The sequence below is a fragment of the Dreissena polymorpha genome, chromosome 9 (genome assembly GCF_020536995.1).
Source record: "Dreissena polymorpha isolate Duluth1 chromosome 9, UMN_Dpol_1.0, whole genome shotgun sequence".
Lineage (NCBI taxonomy): Eukaryota > Metazoa > Mollusca > Bivalvia > Myida > Dreissenidae > Dreissena > Dreissena polymorpha.
In genome coordinates, this window is record NC_068363.1 from 50,569,752 (window position 1) to 50,592,754 (window position 23,003).

Genomic DNA, 23,003 nt, shown 5'->3' on the forward strand with positions numbered 1-23,003 from the left:
GCTGCCACTGTTGATGCGGTGGTTGCGCCCCCCCCCACGGCTGTTGTATCTGCGGCTGAAGCGTCTGTGAACGAACAAGGTCGTTTAGGTACAGATATTTATACAGGAGGCTAGTTTGCTCCTGTTGGAATTGGCGCCACAACGATGGGCAAACGTTAACCATCACAGACTTTACCCAATCACCGAAGATATCTAGCTCGTTGGGTGCATAAGGTGGCTTGACCATTTCCAGCAACTTCTCCTGCAGCTTAATTGACTGGCGACCTCTCTCGTCCAACGCGTTTAACAAACGTTCTTCTTCTTGTGAGGCTCTTGAGCGTTTGGGTCTGTCATCAAGAATTGTAGGCTCGTCGGTATTTGTTATAGAGGTAGACGGTCCCTGGATTTCGTCTGGATTCGTAAAAGTTTCGGATCATCTTCTCCCTGGGTCGACCCTTGGTATGCGAGCTTTGCCTTCAACTGCAAAGAAATGAAATTGTATAATTTATTAGATATACGTATGCAACTTAATGGCGGAGAATAATCATTGACATTTATATGAAGATCAAAATGAGTGTTTACTTATCGAATGTTATGCATTCGAAATCACTTGTCTTATATAGCATGTAGAATTTTATTCTTTTTGACATACAAACATTGAAACGATATTATATATACACGTATATGCAGTAAATGTTATGTATGGTACTATTATTAAAATGAAAATGCAAGTTAGAAAAAACAAAAGTGGTACTTACGCTCACAACAGTTCGTGGTTGGACCTCATGGATATGGGACTTTAAGAATTCAAAGTTCTCAAGTACCCAATCAATCGCGTTCCGTCCGCTCTCCAGAGCCAGAGCCCGACTTCAATTTTGCCAACTTGCCAAACCTAGTTCGAATGGACCGACACAACACATGGATAATTCTGACGTCCTTTTCCAGGAGCACAGCTTGCTAGTTCCAAAGAGCGCCCTTCTTGGCCTTATCTTTGTACGAAGTAAATTTTTTGTTGTGCAAAATCGGAAGCTCCTTCAGCCACTCTACCCTTACCTTTTCTTCTGATGATGATAAATCACTTCTGGTCACTAGCTTGTTTTCAATTTAACAGGGCTGTTAGCTGGCTGCATGCTGCTAGCAACAGACTGAGTGTCGGTGTCCGAGCCCCTCTCCGGAGATGGTGAAGGACTAACTACTTTTGGGGGTTTACCCCGCCCATGCGTCTTATTTCTTGGCATTATTGATTTTTTTCTCTGCCCGCATCGACGATTGGAAAGAAAATGAAATTTCTCTAAAGAAACCCCTGCCTTTTATACTACCAGTATGGTCGCCGTGTGGTCCCCGCTCAGTCGACGTACGGTCGCTGCAGGGACGCAATTGTCGCAATAAGATCGCAGTAAAAACGCCAAGGACGCCGCTCAGACGCCGTATGGTCGGCTTTGGTCGCCGTAAGGACGCAGTACGAGCGCGGTAAGGACGCGAGGGACGTATTAAGGACGCCGTGAGGACGCGCAGAACGCCATAAACCAGGACGCTGGTGTGAAAGGAAGGGAAGGCGAAAAACAGCATTTTTACCGAAAAAGTCTTTGGCGTCCGTACTACGACAATCAGACATTTCCAGTCTAAGGTCGCCGTAAGGACGCCAGTTCGGTGTGACGGGGCTATTACTAATGTTATTATTATTATTATATAATATATATTTGATAATATATAATATATAAGTAAATCATACAAAAAATATTAATATTACTACTATTACTACTACTGCTACAACTATTGTTACTACAACAGTTTGATCAAGATTGAAATTTGAAAAATATTCAACCTACTTGAAAATATCAGCTGACTCGAGACAAGTTTTGTGTACTCGGCCTAGATTGACTAAAATAAAGGGTTCAACTCGCGCTTATTCTCAAAGTCTGCAAAACCGTTTTTGTTCTTGATTCCTTTCCTAGTATTCGATCCGGAAATAGCGATCACGCTATGTGCACTGTTTTTAAGAGTGAACCTTCACTATGGGAGTGCTGTCTCTGATCATTGCTTATTTCATTTCATGGTCTGCAATACCGGTCAATAAGCTCACGGAGACTTGTTTCTGGTTACCAAAAAAAGCGCGTTTTTTCGGTGCTTCCCTTTCTTAACGTATATAAATCATGGACAGGCTCAATTGTAAAACGCTAAAATTGAATACAGAACAGTGCACAGCAATAGTCAAAGAAAGTGATTATGCAAAAGCGCGATTGCTGCACAGGTGTTATTCCGGATTTTTGTATTGTAATTTTTAATTAGTGTTGGATTTCTTTTATTGAATATTCAACTTTTATGATTAAAGTAGAATTTAACCATAACGAAGCATTCTAAGGAGCCAAGAAGCTGTCGTAATTGATAATAACTTGGACAATTAAATATGTAATATACTTTTATTGTTAAACTTTCCAATATTTGATAAGTTAAATAAAAAATAATGAAAATATTAAGTGTTTAACTTTATACACGCGTAAAACAAAACAAGATTTAAAAAATGATATTTTACAATTTATAAAATAATGAATAAGTAATTTTGTGAGCGAGCTGTAATGAATTTCGAGTGGAATCGTATTTGATGAATAGTCATGGCGCTTTAGCATTCCTGATAAAATACTTATTTTTCATTTCAAGCATTTGTTTTTAATTTTTATAGCTTCATTTTAAAGGATCATATATGCACAAATTAATTTTGCTGTAACAATATAATGACATTTTTGTTTGAAGGTTTGAAAGAAAGAGGTGCATTCGGAGATCTTGGGAAAACAGGAAAACGGTTATTGCTTCAAGGAATCGCAATGAGGTGGGGTAACAGCAACAGCGAAAACAGCTGGGGAAACAGCGGCTGGGGAAACAACAATTGTGGAAACAGTTGGGGAAGCAAAGGGTGGGGAAACAACAATTGGGGAAACAGCTGGGGAAACAGCGGGTGGGGTGGGAGTTCTTCTTCCGAAAATACCAAGGTTGCCGAAGGTACTCATTGGTCAGACTGCATAGCCGGTTCTAGCGGCTTGGGAGGCAATGAGTGGAATAGCTCCTATTACCAGTCAAACTGTTCCGGTTGCAATCACGCACGTGCAGCGGCGCCGTGGGGCGGAAGTCGGGAAAATGGCGTATTGAATCTGCTTGGAGCCGTCGGAGTAATTACAAAGGCTAAAAAGAGTACCTTGGACTGATACTCAGACACCTTCCAATATTTACAATGATCTGTTAGTGGTGTGTTTCTCATTCTGATTGAATTCACGCATGGACACTCTCATTACTGTGATATATAAATGTAGCTCTTTATATATGAAATATGTATCAATTTATTGTAGTCAAATTGGAAATATGGCTTATTGTGCATGTTTGTTTGCTGTTTATTTTCGTGTGTATCCTTGTTGCGGAAAATATTTCAAAATGGTTAGTGGATAATAAGGGTACCACTCCTGGGCGTAAAGACATACGTCTATTTATCACATGCTATACCCTGTTTCCCATGTAATACAACCATTACATATTGTTTTATTACACACGTGTAATACAACCTTTGATCAATTCTATTGGCTTGCCGGATTACAAATTAACATATGTCATGTATTCTCCGCATTGTTTGTCAACAATATGGCGTCGAAAATCCTAACGATACCGTTAGGCGCATCTGTCAAAATCGACGGCAGAGGTAAAACCATTGTAATCGCACAGCGTTTTATGACATGAAATTACTTTCTGCCTTTCTACAAACACAAAATATCACACACGATATATCCGAAATGCAACCAAATGAGTTATGTGAAGTATTGTGCAAATTTTTTCTAAGTGTAAAAAAACCAGACGGCTCCAACTACGAACCAACATCACTCCGCGCATTCCTTGGCAGTTTGAACAATATTTGCGGGATCAGAACTACAAATATTCTCTGATTCATGGTTTGGAATTAATGAAATTAAAGGATGTGTTGCATGCCAAACAAAAACAGCTGAAACGCGAGGGTCTAGGAAATAAGCCCCAGCGAGCAGACTCAATCACTTATAATGAAATCGACGAGCTATGGAACACTAACCAACTAGGACAGTCCACCCCGGAGAGCATTATTAACTCGTTGTGGTTCTTTAACACGATACATTTTGGCTTACGGGGCAGCGATGAGCACAGAAGTTTGTGTTGGGGTGACCTGAAGCTTTGTACAGATGATGAAGGCAATGAATATTTAGAATTTGAAGAAAGGCAGTCTAAAACTAGGCAAGGGGGTAATCCAAGGGATGTACGGGATGTTAAACCAAAAATGTGGGCAAATGAAATTGTGGGCGAAAAATGTCCTGTTGCAATTTACAAGGAGTATACAAGTAGAAGACCAGCTGATTATTGTAAACCATCTGACCCATTTTATATTGCAACCCACACAATGCAGTCAAACATAAAACCTAGTGATCAATGGTTTAAACGACAACCTATCGAACAAAATAAACTTACCTCAATAATGAAGAGAATGGCGAAAGCAGCGGGTCTTCCTGAAGACAAACGTCTGACGAACCATAGTGCCAGAAAGCATCTTGTCCAGAAACTTTCTGAGAACAAAGTTCCGCCAAACCACATCATGCAGATCACTGACCATCGAAACTTGCATCCCATTAATAACTACAATACCTACAGCCACATCAGTGAACAGCAACACAATATCATATCCAATATCTTGGCGAACACCAGCAATCCACAGCAAATGCCGTTTCCTTATCAGTTGAACCAGATGTCGGTCACAAGAAACACAATGAATTTCGCAGCACATGCTTCTCAGTACACGTTTAATGGCGGTTTGAATAACATGTTTGCTGGAAGCATTTTCGGAGGAACATCAACATTAATTCTGCTCCGAGCAACCAATGCCAATCGCCATATTCAAGTTGTGAGAGGCAGGAAACACACAAAAAATGCCGCAGAATAATTGTAGAAAGCGATAGCGACTGACATTTTAATCCTTGTGTACTCTTGACTATGACGGTATATGAATGACGTAGTTTAATGCTTGTGCATTGTAGAATTGTACATGTGTTTAGTGTTTTATCTATTTATGCTTGTTATTTTAAATCAACTTCGATGCATGTCTATTTCCTGCATTGATATACAAAAGTTAATGATGAATAAAACATGCGATATGGTTGGCATTTTTGAAATTCTTTTCGGAACTATTTCAAGCGGGCAACATTCACATTCCAGTGGTAGGCAATGCGTTTGTCAAAATATCTGGGTCAAAATATTTGTTAAGAAGTAGTGAACTCGTAAATTGCTCTCTGGTTAAGCATGTGATAAAAAAGATCTGACACTCGTTGTCATATCATACCATATTTTATTTTACTCGTCCAGAAATTCGTTAGTAAGCTCGCCAAAGGCTCGCTTACTAACAAATTTCTGAACTCGTTTAATAAGATATGGTATGATATGACAACTCATGTAAGATCCTATATATATTGTTTACAGAAAATAATCACTGAGCGCTAAATAAGATTTTACGATGATAAAAACTAATACATTAAAATGTGCAATATTTGGGAAAAAAATCTGAAATGTGTTGAGCAATAAAATGTATGTTTTGGAATCAAATGCTTTAAATTAAAGTGAAACTGATTTTAATATGAAACACCGTATCGTAGTTAATCGAGTTAAATGAACGTGTTTAACTAATTGTATTATTTTTTTGTGTATATATTTTCATTTCTTATACATCTTTTGAGGAATATTTATTGTATCAGTTACGTTTTTCGCTATAAAATTTACATGTTTTATATGTTTTTCCTTTTTTTGTTTATTTCCTGTACCTACAATACAATCGTCTTATATTTTTCTATCGGCTGGTATTGCAGGCAATAAAATAAAACAGATGAACAAGTCTTTGATTAATAATATGACGGTTAAATGGTTCCTGAAACTTATGTTTCTTAACCGAAAATGGTAAAATGAGCATAACCCGAATTCTGATGAACAAATTATTCAGAATAATATACAATTAAACAACATCAACAATATTGATGACAAAAGCATAAGTGATTATACCAAGCATTGTAAAGCATTTGCCGCCTATAAACATGCTTAATTGTATACAAATGTTTCAAGGATTGTTTTAGCGAATACAATGTAAAGCATTATTTTGATTGATATTGCCATATTTATAAGTTTTTATTTTGCATAGAGCTCTGTTTCATGCTAGATAAAACATCATTATATAACCACGATGGATATTCAATTATCGAAGATGTTCTACTTTTAAGCAACTCATGCATTATTCTTATTATAACTTAATTCATATTTCGCTGGAATATAAGCCATAAATACAGAACCTTCCACTACATATTTCGTGGTGCGTATTGACAAGTATTGAACATGTATAATCGATCTTTTATAGTATAATTATAAATACTTAATAGTTATTTTTTATAGTGCTCTCAAAACAATCAGAGCAAACATGAACATAAATGACTTGACTGTGACTTTTCAGACAATATGACTGGGGTTCTAACGGCAATGCACTAAAGTAACTAAAGCGTTGTCGCTTAAATCTCGGCCTAATTGCCACTTAAGTTTCCAGCACACTATTACAAAAATCGAAATAATATTTCAACGTAAGTCACAGGAACATTGAAACTAAAACACCCGTCACATTGTCAAATAAGCCCCAATCACACTGTCGCCTATGTCACAGTCATATTGTCACTGAAGTCACAGTCATGTTCTTGCAATATTCCCATGCATGTAGTCAATACAGTCTCAGTCTTACTGTCGCTCATGTCCCAATAATATTGTAGCTAAACATACAGTAATATAGTAAGTTATAATCATAGACAAATTGCGGTATGTTCGGACTCATACAGTCGATAAAGCCCAAGTCACAATTGACTAAGCATCGGGTCTATTTAGCTGAAGTCCTAGTTTTATTGTTGGTTAAGTTCATGCACGCTGGCTGCAGTTGTGCCAAATCAATTAATGAAGTAATCAAATGAAATATTTTGAATTCCTGTTTCTGACCCATAATTGCATATAAACAATAAATGTTAATTGAATGATCTATTTAGCGCAGATTGTATTAAAAGCAAATGACGAAAAATATTGTAAATAAAACAATACCAATTATAATTTCCAGCATTTAACTTGAAGTTTGACGCTTTTGTTAAAGATAAACTTTGCATTGCAATGTTTGTAAGGGTTAGAGAAGAATATCATATCCTTTCCTTCCTAATTTTCAAGTTTGCATGTTGCTCTCAACAGAAGGTCAATGTTTGAACCCCATTTAAGATAATGTGTTATTATTTTGAAAAAGTGTGGTGATACATACATGATGGTTTGTTAAGTTTGGTGGTAACAATGTCAAAAGTACAAGGGCAGTCTATTAATTCGATTACATAATGTATAATCTAAAAATCGTGTGTATGAATTAATACAGGTTTTGTCTTGGATAGGTTTACATGTTTTCTAAGCGAATATACATGCATAGCGACCTCAAAAACATGTGTGAACGTCAATTGAATATCTAGGGTAGTTACAACGCAACACACAATTTAGACAGCCAGTAAAAACGGCTATTATGTTGCCTTCGCGATGATACAGTGTGTTTACTTGCAAAGTGACCCAGAAGACATGCTTTAAGTTTCAGCTGAATTCATTAGTAAAGTCATGTAAACATGACATTTAACGTTAACCTTACACGAAATGTTTTATGCCTCTGATGATAATGAAAGTTAAGAATAAAATTCTGAACTTTATGAAAATGATTATTTCAGTGTTATTATCACACGTAATGTATTGTGCGCATTTATTGCAACAAATTATGTCGATTTGTTCCAAATGTTTACGCACATATTGTTTGAATTGTTTAAAATAACCTAAAGTCATCGAATTTGAATGCCTTAAAATTTGCTGAATCATGCTGTGGACGACATGTTCTTTAATTTTTGAAAATGAACATTCACAGACCAGTGACGATTGCGTGATAAAATGTGAAACTAGGACACGAAAATATCTTGTGAATATGATCCGTCTTGGATGTGTTTTTTTACAACACAGACGAAAAATAATCAATGAGTGGCTATTTGTAACCTCGTTTTGTGCAGATTGATTCAGCATACAGACTTTTCCATCATGTCGGCATTACTGCTGATTGAATATATGTTTGTTATGGATATTGTTGTTGGTTGACATATTTTCACAGCGCATGCCTATACTTGGCAAGCTGCCGATTATCTATCGAAACAAAAAGTATGTTTACGCCGTATTCAATTGCATAGGTCAAGAATATACACCAATATATTACTTTAAAGTCGGCAAAACAGCAAAACATTAAACCTTGCGACAAAGTTTTGTTTAAAATATTTGCACGTGATTCAGCACACACACTAAAAACATGTATGCGTAAAGTGGGTTTTTTTTTTTGATATTGTAGAAATGAGAAAGTATATATTGAAGGGTTCGGACATAGTGAAAGCGTGTTCGTTTGTGCATCGCCTCTTTGCAAATGCAAATAAAAAAACATCAACTTTATTCCCATATTTTGAAGTACATTTGTCATCTGTATGTTTGATAATGTTAATAAGGCTGCCATATATTTAAAACAACTTTTTATTAAAGTATTTTACAACGTTAACAAATGAATTGATTCTTTTGGATCTAATTTTATTTTCAACATCACAGTTATTGGAAAGATTATAAACGTAACTTCAAAAATAAAATACTACTGCCTACTGTGCAATTTATTACATGTTAATGGTTTAAATGATTATCGTTGTTAATGCTAGTTGTTTGTTCTGAATGAAGACATATACAACAACTGACTGAAGTTAAAATAAGCTTAATACTTTTCATGCGATGTAATAATTTTTCTCAATGTCGATGACTGGCAACATATTTTTTTAACACAGGACATATTGTAATGTACATCTGTTTAAAAAGTTCACGTGCTTGTGTATTATCTTTTTATTTTTTTTTCTTTTCTAACTGTAAGTAAACTTTTCGTTTAAATAAGAAAAATGTCCGTACATTTTCTTCTTGGTAATCGATTCCATTTATTGACACATCGTAAACTGGAACTTTTGTTTGTTTAAAACAATATATTACTGGTGGTCTTTTCTTTATGATTAATTACTTACCATAGATGAAAGCTTGAACTGCAAAAACTGTACATGATCGGCTTTTGTGAACGCAACACACTAGATTTATCTCATGACGTTAACGACAACGAGAAACAAATACTGTGTTTGCGAGTTCAGTGAAATGAACTATGAGAGTTTCGTTTGATTACTCTTGTTTATTCACGACACGACACTCAGGGGATTAGTTATTTTAATAAACGTTTACCTGTCGATACATTTAGATTAGCATGATTTTGGCTGCATTGCAATATGCATGAACCTCTTTGTACACTGTCTGTGTCTATACTTAATTTTCATTTTGTACTACAAACTTAAAGGCGTGCGCTTGATTACTTTTATTTATTCACGACGAGAAAATCTTGCTATATATTATTTAAAGAAACGCGTAAATATCGTTTACCTGTCGCTAAGTTTCGATTAGCGTGTTTTTGTCTGCATTGTAATTTGTTTAAACTTCTTTGTATACTTCTGGGTCGATATTTTTTATTGTTTGCTAAAGATCATTGCGGACACTTCGTATATTCATGTTGAATAACAATTTGAATAAGTATATTTTTTGAATATCGAAAAGCGTAACAAAAGCAGTTATAAACAGCATTTGACAGTTTGGATAAATATTACATTTTTAGTGATACAACAATCACACATCTTATCACCAAAACAATTTAAATAATGAATTCGTTGAACTTATATTTTTTCAAAAATCTAATGTTCTCCTCCAAGTTACAACCTATTCCGGTTCACGCAAGCCTAAGTCTCTTGTTTGCACCTCAATAACTAAATGAATGCGTTAGTATAAGGCAAAGATCATTGCGGCAGTATATATAAGTTACGTTAAAAGAATTCAGTTATCATTTCAGTAAAATCACCTGGATAAGTTGAATTTAATCTTCGAGCTCACAACAAAGGCGACCGTAAAGGACAATTTAGCTTTCCATGCATAGCATTTTCTTGTTTTGAATTGTCTTGTCATGTCTTATCTTTTAATGCAATACCGTTATCTTTATGTCCTTGTCTTGTCTTGACGTGTCTCATCTTGTAACTAGGGCAACTTCAGTACGTAATACAGTCTTCACTGTTTATTTTTATAAATACATTTTGGATTTTAACATGATGAGAATTGCTGTCGTCTAATGTGACCACTAGCATACACTGGTTTACTGTAATAGACTTGCGCGGCCAATTGAAAACAAACACTTTGTGCTTACTGCATCGAGAAACTACAAAGTGCGCAACTAATAATGACTTCTATTTTAGTAAATGAAACTACAACATCATTATCGACAACAACCACATCTATTGTGTGTTTTTGTGTAGCTATTGTCTTCAAAGTTGTGTATATTGCAATTATCCCGAAAAACGACGATAATAGCAGTGAGGCGGCGATTTATAATGACCTAGTTTAAAGATTATTCACAATGTACCTACCCTGTTTCCTTAGTCAAGGCTAGATAAAATAATGAGCGACACAATGTGGCATCATCATAAATGCAAAGAAGAAAGATAGCTTATATTTAACAAAAACACTCTGGAAACTAAGAGTAAAAAAAGACTGCAAACGGAATAAAAGTCGAATGGTATTTTTAAATGAAAACATGCTGTGTTGTGTTTTGAAAGTTTTCGATTTTTATGAAAATATAAACTACAATCATACGGATTTGTTCTACATTTTTATTGATGAAGTGTTAGTGCGGACGCTTGTACAAATATTATGTAAAACTATATCTTGAGAAAGAAACGTTCGGCATCATTACGGTTATACTGACATATTAAAAAAATATATGCACTTTGAAGGAAAAAACACGCATAAAAAACACATTTCTTACACCTGTTCGTTGTTAAGTTAACACGAAATGTAAATCAACCCTTAACTTGAACGATGTTTTGCTAAGAAAATGGAACTTTGAACTATATGTGTGTCACATTACAAAATGTCTGTATATGACATATGTCATATTTCAAGACAAGTTTCTTTTCATGTTTTTATAAATTTGGTTCCTTTTTTTCGAAGAACATTACAAGGCACTTTAATCTTTATATGGCTTTTCATTGAATCATATCTGATAATCTACTTTGTTCCTAAATCTTAAAGGCGTATCATTTCCCTTTTTGTGTCTCATTTTAGAAACTGTGTTCCAGATGACATAAATTTTATTTAACGTTTTTTTATTTTACGTTTCTTTACCTGTTGTTATTTTCAGAAAATTTGGTTTCGCTTTCTCTCAGCCTACGTTACTACGCAAATAAATATGTATATTGCTTTTCAATGAACCCTCTTTTATTTTTCACGTTGTACACTTAAAATGTTTAAACTCATGGTAGTAAATACATGTAAAAAAAGATCTTATAGGCCTACCATTGAGTAATTAACTGATAATTAAATTGAATGCGTTTTAATTCCCTTTTATTACTGTTTAATTTGAGTGACAATGCTATGAGGTTAATTTTTATTTACAATTAAATGTAACATGAATATTGCTGGACCAAGTGTGAGGTTGAGCGCTCTAAAACCGGTTTAAACCCCAATGCTTTGCATTGACCGTTCCAAGGCGGTGACCCCAGCTTTATTCTTATTTGTGTTTATGTTGTTTTGTATTGTGCTGTTTTGTACTGTTTGGGCAATTGGTCACTTGCCTTAAATAAAGGACCAACTGATTGTTTATAATAATAATTCAATACTGCTCCAGCATCTGGAGTTTCACTTCTTTATAATGACATAGTGTCACATATTTCCAAAACTTAAAAAAAAGAACACCGAATAACTAATTTTACTTAACTTAAGTGTTATATCGATAGTTTGAAGGGACTTGCCCACAATATTGCATAATAAATCAAAGCGCTGAAGGCACTGAATTTGTTCGCTGTTGTTTAATCTTAGACGCAACTCAGTTTTCAAAATTATGTTATAGCTTTTAATATCGCAAGTCTGAAATGGCCACAACCAATTCAAATTTATAAAGAGTGTGTCTTATAACACAGTTCGAGATGTGTTGTTTTTTTTCAAATCATTGATACAGCAAATCAGTGTGCACAGGATACTCTTATTTGACATGCATTGAGCCCCGTTTTCCCTGGAAGCAGCCAATATGTACAGACTTCAATGATAAACACTAGACTGGCCAACGTTGTCGTACACGCTGTTAAATACTTTTGAATACGTACACACTATGTAGAGTACCAGTGGGAACTATAAAGATGCAGATGCGGTGGTTTGATCAGACGCTCCTAGCCTAGCATTCGTCGTCTGCTTAATTTCACTGCAGTTATCCACACAGTCAGGCAGTCACAGGTTACGGTTCCTTGCGTAGTTAAGCCCATACTGATTTGCAAAATTGCATCTATATTATTACGCTTACGCTCACAAATAAAACTAGTGTCCTTGATTCGGAAAAGAACATTCACTATATTTAAACAAACGAAATAACAGTCGCAACTATGAAATAATTTTCTAATAACTATGCATTTATGGAAATTTATTATTCGCGATCTGTAAAACAAAACAGAGTTTGTCTTTCACAGATCTATTGCCATATACGCGAATTTCAACACAGCATTTACAATACACAGCGTGAATGGTCCAGTAACAGCAAGTAGTTTTAGCATCCAAAGATGTAGAACTACGATGAGGTCAAGTACTTAATTATTAAATATTCTTACTGGTCAAACAATTATTATAACATTTTCCAGTTTTGTACGTAAACACGAAATGGTAATTTAAAAAAACGACACTCTGCGAACAATCGTTTGAAGGGAAAAAAGGAGTGCTAATCGATTGGCTTATGTGTAAAGAGAATGGATCGACGATGGATATATATATATATACATTTGTTCAGATTTGGTGAAATATCGATTTCAATTCACGAGTGGTCATAGAAAATGATATTTTCACGAGTGGCACAGCAAAAACTAATTAAAATCCATATCCCACCAAATCCAACACATTTTATTTTTTTGCATGCTAAACACATGATCATATTTGTATTTTTGCTATTCCGGACAATATAATCCCCTGTAGGGCACCCCGAAATGTTATTACATGTATGTTAAAAAAGGAAGCATATCCGTATGTTTTATAAACATTCAATGCAAATTAGTCGCCCTTGGTAAAATTGGGGCTCACAGTGGGAAAACAAAAGATATCTAAAATAGTTCCGGTAAATCAAAGAAAATGATCAATAATTTTCACTGCTTTTGTTCACTGTTTGAAAAAGTGATTTACTGATATTGCTGTATAAACCATCGGAAAGCATAAAAAGGTGTATACTGAGCCAAGAAAGGCTCGATGTCGCAGCGCTTACCTACCTATACAGGCTTCACATATTTTAAACGGGGTCCCGCTTGCAGTGAGGACTACCCATGTAAGTGTACTCGAAGCTTGAACCTGTAAGAAAAGTATGGCGTTTTTGTTATATAAATTAAAACTTGATGTTCTTACTTTGCGTTTTATTATTGACGGCATCCCGCATAACGAAATTGTGGAAGATTCTACTTTATTGAGCAAATTTTGTTTAATATTACAATTTTACCGACTCAATATTGGAATTAAAACTAAAAAAGCCACACAAAATGCCTGATTGCGGCTTAGGTTAACGCTTCTAGCATGTTCAAATTATCAAACAAGTTATTCGACCTTTGCATATAGTGTTATCGAGGTCTTCTCCGGGAATTCGGACCTTTGATCGAGCAATGTCTTTCTAATGAAGGACGCTTTACTATGGTTAGCGCCATGATCGCCCCTATTATGTCGCAATCACTAGAATTGCCACTTCGTGGTGCCGATTTCGACTGCGGCATAAACCATGGTCTTATGAAATAATTTACACAATGTCTTGTTAATAACATTCTCTGGCGACATCGACCTTCAGCAAGGCCCACATAAATAAGTCTTACTCGCATCTAACTAACGCAAAAGAAAAACGACCTCAGTATTATGCATCTTATAATTCAGTGCCAACTGTCGCAAGATATATTTACTCCCAGTCGAAGCTGAACCCTACAACAGAAAAGTTACTTTTACAGAGACTTGCTTAACCAGAATATTTCTGAAGATGATCGCCACACCCAAATTACAAATATCTTTATGATGCGACCATTAAGAACAAATTGGTAAATGTATAGCAATCATTATATTTGAGATTGCTTACAGGCTCTGCTGCATACATATTGCATTGTTAATCCTTTAACGAATATAATGTCGTTATTATTCGGATGAGGTATTATTGTTGAACAGTGTTATATATATTAAGTTTATTAGATTAATAATTACAATTATTCAGAATTCGTTGCCATATACGAGAAACAAAAAGCATGAACTTATTTTTTGTCATGTGATATGACAATAAATAAAGTTGGTGAGCGAGCGAGACCAACTAAACTGTGTCTGAGATAGAAATGAATCAGGTTCAATACATTAACAAAGCGCATAAACCTTGTTAATTAATTAAAGTGCTTATTTTTCCTTAATAGCATGTTTTCTTTATTTGTTTATAAAACGTTTATGTTGAAAACGATTATATAAGCGCAAATTAATAATGTTATAACCATTCAATGTAATTTATGTTTGCAGGTTTACAAGAAATAATGCATTCAGGGATCATTGGAAAAGCGGACACCGGTTCTAGCCTTAAGGAATCACAATGAACTTATTGGGTAACGGTAATTGCGGTAACAGCTGGGGAAGCAGCAATAGTGAAAACAGTTGGGGAAGCAGCGGGTGGGGAAAAAGCTGGGGAAAAAGCGGCTGGGTTGGACGTTCTTCTTCCGGAAACACCAAGGTGGCCGAAGGTCATTATAGGTCGGATTGCATAGCCAGTTGTAGCGGCTGGGAAAGAAATGTGTGGAAAAGCTCCCACTTCCAGTCGTATTGTTCCGGTTGCAATCACGCAAGTGCAGCGGCGCCGTGGGGCGAAAGAAGAAAAAATGGCTTTGTTCATGGGGCTAAAATGAGTGTATGGGGCTGATACCTAGCGACGTGCATAATTTAAGAATACTAATTGTGTCATTCTCACTCCGATTGAATTGACGTACTTTTGAGAACATTTGTGATTATAACGAGCGCGTGTACGGTTGGGAATCGTCACTGCTCTCCGATGTTTAGAGTGGGTTTGCTTCCCGCGAGAGAGGTTTGGTACGGAAAATCTTATTTTGAAGTGAAAACTTTTTTTGCAATTTTATTATACAATATTTAACTAAAGCATTAACACTGCAATAACTGTGGTACATGAATGTATCTACATGTATTAAGATTATAAATACGCATCCATTATTTTGAAGTCACATTTTAGGGTTATTTTTGCTCTTGTGTCCACTGTTTATTTTGTATCGCCACGCATCCCTTCACGAACATTATCTATAAGAGTAAATCAATAATACGGGTACTACTCCTCTATAATACCATCAAACAAATGCATTTAACTCGTGACTCCCACACGGCTTTCTTTATATTTAAAACAATATTCAGCATTTTAATCCAATGTAAACGTTTTATAACCAGAAACATTGGGGCTTTAAAAAGATTTTTCAGACGTGACAGATTTTCATGTTTCGAATTGTTGTTATCCTTGTATAATCCTTATTAGTTGGTTAACAATATATTAATGCACCTGTATAAGCCCATACAATTGTTTTAAATATTTACTTTACTTACAGTAGAACAATATCCGTCACTTTAATCTTCCTTTATTAGTAGGTATTGGGGACTTTGTCACAATAAAACATTAAACATTAATATATCATTGCTTGATTTTTTTTAACACAGAACGGTATTTAGCGAAAACAGCAACGAAGTCAATAACATCGGTGAACATAAAAAATGCCGAAAATAAATATGTTGAGTGGTGTACACATGTTTAAAATATTTGCTTTGCAGTATTTACCAGCTTCTTTTCTAAAAAATGCTCATTTCTCTAAGCAGAAAAATCAGTTTGTAAATCAATTTTGTCATACTTGCATTTTTTTTCGACACAGCGCTCTCTGTTACACGGTAGATACAATATCCTAATATAGCTATCAAATAGTTATATAAGTAAAAAATATGCATTTCAATTACGCCGCTCAATTTTTTACGTTTTTTTTTCATTTTGAATTCACAGTAAGCAGCGGTATAAAGCCTACATACAGAACCTTGTACAACATACTTATTGGGGCCTATTGTAAAGCTAACTATTGAAGATTAACGTGCGAACTTTGGTAGTTTAATTACAAAACATGCTATGGGTGTTCGGAACATGAATGCCCGTGTACTAAAGCCATGGTCACAATGTCGCTAATATTCATCATTTATGAGTCAAAATCTCATTTTCTTATACGCAAATTGTAACGAAAATCGCAGTTATATTCTAACTAAGTCACAGTAAGTTTGCAGCTAAACACTTTTCACATTTGCGCTTAAGCCAAAGTCACACTGTTGCTAAGGTCCGAGTCACACTGTCGCTAAGGTCCCAGTCACACTGTCGCTAAGGTCTCAGTCACACTGTTTCTAAAGTACCAGTCACACTTACTCTAAGGTCCCAGTCACACTGTCTCAGTACCATTTGTGGCTCTTATAATTTATATAAAGTTATCTCGATAACATCCATGTGATGCTGAAAATAGTTGTCATTTTATTAACTGGATAAAGGAACACGTATAAAAGAATATGTGGTTAAACTATCAAATTTTTACGATAAATCAAAATTATAACACATTTTGAGTCGTAGCCGACACCAGATAGTTATGCGGTATACATTTGGTATTGAGTCAAACCATGGCATTATTCTGCGAAGAGCGAACGTGCAAACTAATACCTTAACCATACATCCGATTGGTTGTAGTGATCCTGCCTCACTTATTAATTGCACTCAGTGTCCTGAAATGTTGTTTTTAATTGCTTTTCAAAAAGCGTGGGGATTTTGTGGCTATCTCCGCCGTCCGTTTGTCCGTCCGTCCTGGCCTCTATCTCCTCCTACACTATAAGCACTAGAACCTTGAAACTTACACACATGGTAGATATGAGCATATGTGCGACCATGCATTTTGGAATTTTGATCTAACCCCTGGGTAAAAAGTTATGGGGGTTGGGGTGGGGCCGGGTCAGAGATTTTTACTCATTCTTTTATTTTTATACTTTAACATTGGCCATAACTTTCGCAATATTGAAGATAGCAACTTGATATTTTGCGTGCATGTGTATCTCATGAAGCTGTACATTTTGAGTGGTGAAAGGTCAAGGTCATCCTTCAAGGTCAAAGGTCAACAAAACAAATCCAAGGGAAGTTATAAGCTTTAAAGGGAGGTAATTATTGAACCTGCCAAATGATTTTTTTAGATAAATCAAAACGGCGCTGTAGGGAGCATTGTGTTTTTGACAAAAACATCTCTTGATTAATGTTATGTTTACATTAACTTCTTCATGTCTACACCAATTTACTTCTTATTTATACTGAACATCTCTTATGACAATACGGTCAATCTCAACTATGGATGGCCCTATTACCAACCGTGGGGCGCCCCCTGGGTCAAACATGCGGCGTGGGGATACGCGTCGGCCTCTGCCTCGCCATTTCTAGTAGTATAAAAACATCCTTCGGTAGTGCACTAGCTAAACTAGATTTTTGTCAATATGTTATATTGGGTACACAATTTGTTTCTTGTTCATGTACGCCATTATCCCTTCATGTCTGTCCATGTGCGTGGATATACACACATGAATGCTTCTGACGATCATATTTGACAAAAATGTCAACTATAACTATAAAGGCCACATCTTTTACGCGAAAACATCTAATCGTTAATGAGGCAGTGTATTTACAGGACAGTAATCACAGAGAGAAGTAAATAAATAACTGGTGGAATTAAATGTAGAACATATTCTGACGAGGATTCAGTGCGAACACTTTGGTATAGAATGGAACGATTTATGAAGGTCTGGTTGTTTATCGTATGTGTTACAGGATTAATCGGTTATACAAGTAAGTAATTTGGCCTATATAACTAATGCAAATGTATTGGAAGTATCGACGACATTATAATATTAATGCGAACTGTACACATTGTTAGATAATTAAAGTAAGCTTTCCTCATTTTTAAGTTTTACCTCTTGTAAATGTTTCCTTGCGTGTGGTGAGTTGGCCTTACAACACTCATAAACGGTTCGATTTGAGAACGTTCATTTAATTCATTTTATGAAAATGCGACATCAATATATAAACATAATTTCATCAACATTTTCTTTCCTAACGTTAAGTTGTACTTTTTTCTACTGGTCGTTTAAAGCAAAATGTGAAAGCATAATGAATAATTTTCATACCGGTACAATGGGCTTTCAAAAATTTAGTCTAATCCGCAGTGAGTCGACGATTCAACTCGAGCATGGAATGGTGGGATAAGATACAAATTCATTTTTGTCTGATGCTGCAAAACGACGACCTTGTCAAAGAGTTGGTTTAGTTGAGTCGAGGATAGTCCGTGTAGAATTCCAATGTGATCATAACGATTACAATCCTCATTGTTAATGATAAAGGGTCTTTTACAGAGTGAATACATTTTTCCTCAATATTATCTCCTTTTTCTAAAAAACTTTCAACGTATACTCGTCCACTACAAATTTTGCAATTTAAGTTCAGAAAAACTTTAGTTTAACAATTATTTATGTTTCTTTCATTTCCATGAGAAACGCCAAAGGACTTTTAATACATCGAATCACCCGTTTGCGTTTTACAAGTTTATTCAATATTACTCCTCTTGATTGTTTTAAGAACATAAAAAAGATGTTATTGCATATTTTAATTTTTGAAAATCAAATAAAAACGAAAGAGTTGGATATGTTGTATCATTTGTATGAGTTGATTTTGTGTATTATGCATATTGTACCTTGAAGACGAGTCTAAAGAGAATACACTTTTTATAATGTCGGCGTGTAGTATTGTCTGACACAAACGTTTGACTCAGTCCGCCTCGCTCCTTCCATCATACTGGAGCGTAAAAGAACGACTAGTCGTAAGTATCCGAGAATTGTGTGTGAATGTGCCTGCCGAAATAATTTCCTCATGTAGTTCTTCTGTATGTAACCTTATTTAAGTCCAATGAATGTGTTTGCTATATGAATATTCTTTTGTTTATCTAGATTACGTGCCGATAAAACATGCGGTGGTCAACAATGGCATTAGAAGCAATCCAGCGAAGCTGGAGTTTCTCGATGAAAGGTTCCCGTCCTCTTTCAAATTTATCGAGAGTTCCACGGGTACTACTTCCCCGTGCCCCCATTTTTTTCTTACTCAGAATCTTTCGTACCCAATTTGTTTTCGTACCCATTTTATCGAACCCAAATTTCTTTTCGTTCTGAAATATGTTTTCGTACCCAATTTTTTTTTCTTACACATTTTTTTTCGTATCCATTTTTTTTCGTACCCATTTTTTTATCGTACCCAAAATTTTTTCTCACCCGAATTTTTTCTTTCCGAATATTTTTTTCGTACCCAGTTTTTTTGGTAACCAAATTTGTTGTCGTTCCCAAATTTTAGTTTCGTTCCCAATATTTTTTTCGTACCTAAACAAGTAAAACTATTCAACACGTCATTAATTGATGATCGACTAAAAAATAAATATGTTGCACAATATTATCAAAAGCAGGGAACAGAAATAATCCGCAAATGTTATTGCTCACGTTACACAACCTACCATCCATTTTTAAGTGACATCAGTGTAAGACTTTTACTCTGACGAGACATTACTACATACTAAGGAGACATGTAACGGGGCGTGATCACTTAATTTCTTTGCAATCATGGGCGCTAAAATCCAATTTTGCTGAAAAGCTGTTTTCTTTTGCCAACAAATCGTCAATGACAGACGTACCAATATGAGAATAAAAAGTTTGCTTATAGCTATTACCACCTCTGCCATTAACAATACGTAAGCCTGTAGATTTACATAAATCAAGTAGTTTTACACCATGACATTTTGCTGAACTATCTATTGAGGTGTTTTCTAAGCAGTTATTATCGTCATCATCTACAGTGATAAATATGTCTTGAACAATATAAGAATATGTTCTGCCAACTCCGCTATTTAAATTGCCGAAACAACAATTTTATCAAGTTCAGAAAAGAAGTAATATCGTTTTCTAAAATGTTAAAAAGATTAACGTTAACTGTATGGTATTCTGGAGACTCATGAATAATAAGTTGCACATATATACACATCGTTTGAGATATTAAAAAAGTGTGGTCAAATCATGGTATAATAGTGATTTTTTACAATTTCAATACCATCAACTAATTCAAATTTAGTATATATATATATATATATATATATATATATATATATATATATATATATATATATATATATATATATATATACATAAATATGTATATATAACAATGCCATTACTAATTCTGCAAGCTTTTTATGATGGATTTTTAAGTTAATAGGTAAATATCCACATAAATTTATATCACTATTCGTCTAGGATTTATACAAAAAGCATATATCGTTATGCTATTGCTAAAAAATAGATACAATGTATCGTGACTTCTCAAAATATTTACACAGTTAACATGACTTTTTGCAATCTGTTGGTCCGTTTATATGCCATTTAAAGTGTCTTAACATCCACACGGTCGTGCTCCTGCGCCTTACGCTCGCACCGAAGTTCCTTCTTTGTAGAGGGTTTCGTAGGCCAGGTACGCCCGTTTACCCAGCGGCATCGCCTCCTTCATTTTTGGCACTAATAACCGTCTTTTTGGAAAGACATCCTGAGGGAATTGTTCAAATACACGATACTCTAAGTCAGCGCACAATACTTAACAGAAGAATTTCATTGACAGTATTGCCCAACTATATAAAACAATGATTTAATTAATACAATAAACATTAATTCAATAAACTCTATTATTGGAATGATAAATCCATTCCAAACAAAGGATTCACAGTCGATATACTATACTAATAAACAAGATTTAATTACTAATAATAAAAAGCAACAAATAATGATTATTTAATGAAAAAAAATTGATTTCATTCAACCATGATATGTTTAACATTGCTGATAACATGATTAATCAATTTTTAGATTAAGAACTACATCGATCGATAAATGAATAAAAAGATAATAATGACATTAAAACATTTTCAAGCATTTTGAAACAGAACACATATTTTTATATGCATGGATATACAAAGGTAGCAAAAATAAATTTTTATATTTGAAATTTCCATTTTAAGTTTAGGAATCATTTAAGCAATTCATCAATTGTGATTTCCGTCGATGAAGGTGTGTCTTTGCATCATTGTATTGTGCAAAACATAATTTAAAACCAGATATTATTATCTCTGGTGTCAGACAAGTTTTAAGATGGCTACACGTTAATATCAAAACAAATTACGGTATTTATACTTGTATGATATGTCCACAATTTGCAACTTAAAAACAGAAGAACATAAACCTGAATAACCGGTTTATCCATCAAGGCAAACGATACGCATATAGGTCGTTGCAAAACATTCCATTCTGGGCGACGGTGTTCCCAACGAATCTTTTTCAGAAACTGTTGGTTTTTTACATGCCATATCGACCGTAAACATGTCTGTATACAAAGTGTGTGACATATGTTGCCATGTTTATTCACACCTTTTTCCAATTTTGACAGATGTCATTTCCTATAAAGAAATATAGGGTGTAGTCAATAAGGAATGGAGAAACTTGAATTAACAATGGCGCGCACATGCTCGAGATCATCTAAATAAATTACATATTAGTTGTATACGGATAGACTGACACGACCTAATCATGCGTTGTTTTATATATTAAATATCCAATGCAGTGCACAATAATATATAAACGAGTTAAGAGTATGACACCCATGGTGAAGGTAATCTGCGGCAAAGATAGTATTTGTAATAGTCGCTTCTTGCATAATTTTTTCATGTCCCGACTCCATACAAAAAAAAAATAAAAACATCTGATATTTTCATATTAATGGTAAAAGTGTTCCCAAATTTTCAAAGACGTGTTAGATGCGGCTGTGGTATCAGGCATTTTGCTATAACTGGTACAACGGTTTCAAGTTTCAAGGGAATATGTTATATAATAAAATAACATTTTAATGCAATTAAATAATGACCTTTTGTATGTATCAGTACTTATGCACCATTATCATCGGAACCCAAGTTTGCTTTTTAAATACGCTATGCTTTTGATCGAACGTAGAAGATATGGTTAGCATAACCTCATTTTATGAATAATCTACACCTAATATAAATTCTGAACAAGTGGTATACAATTTAATAACTTTTCAAGACAAATAAGATTTGAAGGATATTTATATTAGAAGTATCTGCTTCTACGTTATCAGTTGGTATATGCTTACTTTTATAACGTATCAACATTCAACTGATCTAAACATCTTAGTAGAAAGAAAAAACGAGTATTTAATTTAATAGTGGTATAAACATGCTTTATAACGGCAAATAACTAATGATTTGGAAAACTTAGTCATCTCCGTTCCGCCCAGTATGTGCTGCTTTGCTGCCAAAGTGTAAGATGATACGACACATGTTAAATGTGAATGTTTATTTTTCACTATATTAAAAGTGATCTGGGTTTTCCGACTAGCTCAGTAAATACATCTGACCTTGTACTTTTACATTACATAGAGAATGAACTTCCTCACATAAAACGCGATTTCTTTATTGAAACCAAATGCAGCGGTGAGAAAGAGAACATTGTGCCATACTGTTATTCATGGTTAAAACAGTGAATGCAATACTATGGGTCACACTACCAGTACATTATATAAATGATATGTGAAAAATTTATATTTTATTTAATTATTTCAACTAACTGTTCGCACGCAAGATTCAAATGGTTTGCGTACGAACAGGTAATATTGCTAAGTAGCAAAATAC

At 34.7% G+C, this 23,003-nt stretch overlaps 1 protein-coding gene across 1 annotated transcript; it reads left to right on the plus strand.

The window, feature by feature from the left end:
- The first annotated feature begins 3,864 nt into the window (after window positions 1-3,864).
- Window positions 3,865-4,978, plus strand: LOC127844242 (uncharacterized). The gene has a single exon (XM_052374306.1). The coding sequence runs from the start codon at window positions 3,923-3,925 to the stop codon at window positions 4,922-4,924; it is 1,002 nt and encodes a 333-aa protein (XP_052230266.1). The 5' UTR covers window positions 3,865-3,922; the 3' UTR covers window positions 4,925-4,978.
- Window positions 4,979-23,003: the final 18,025 nt, after the last annotated feature.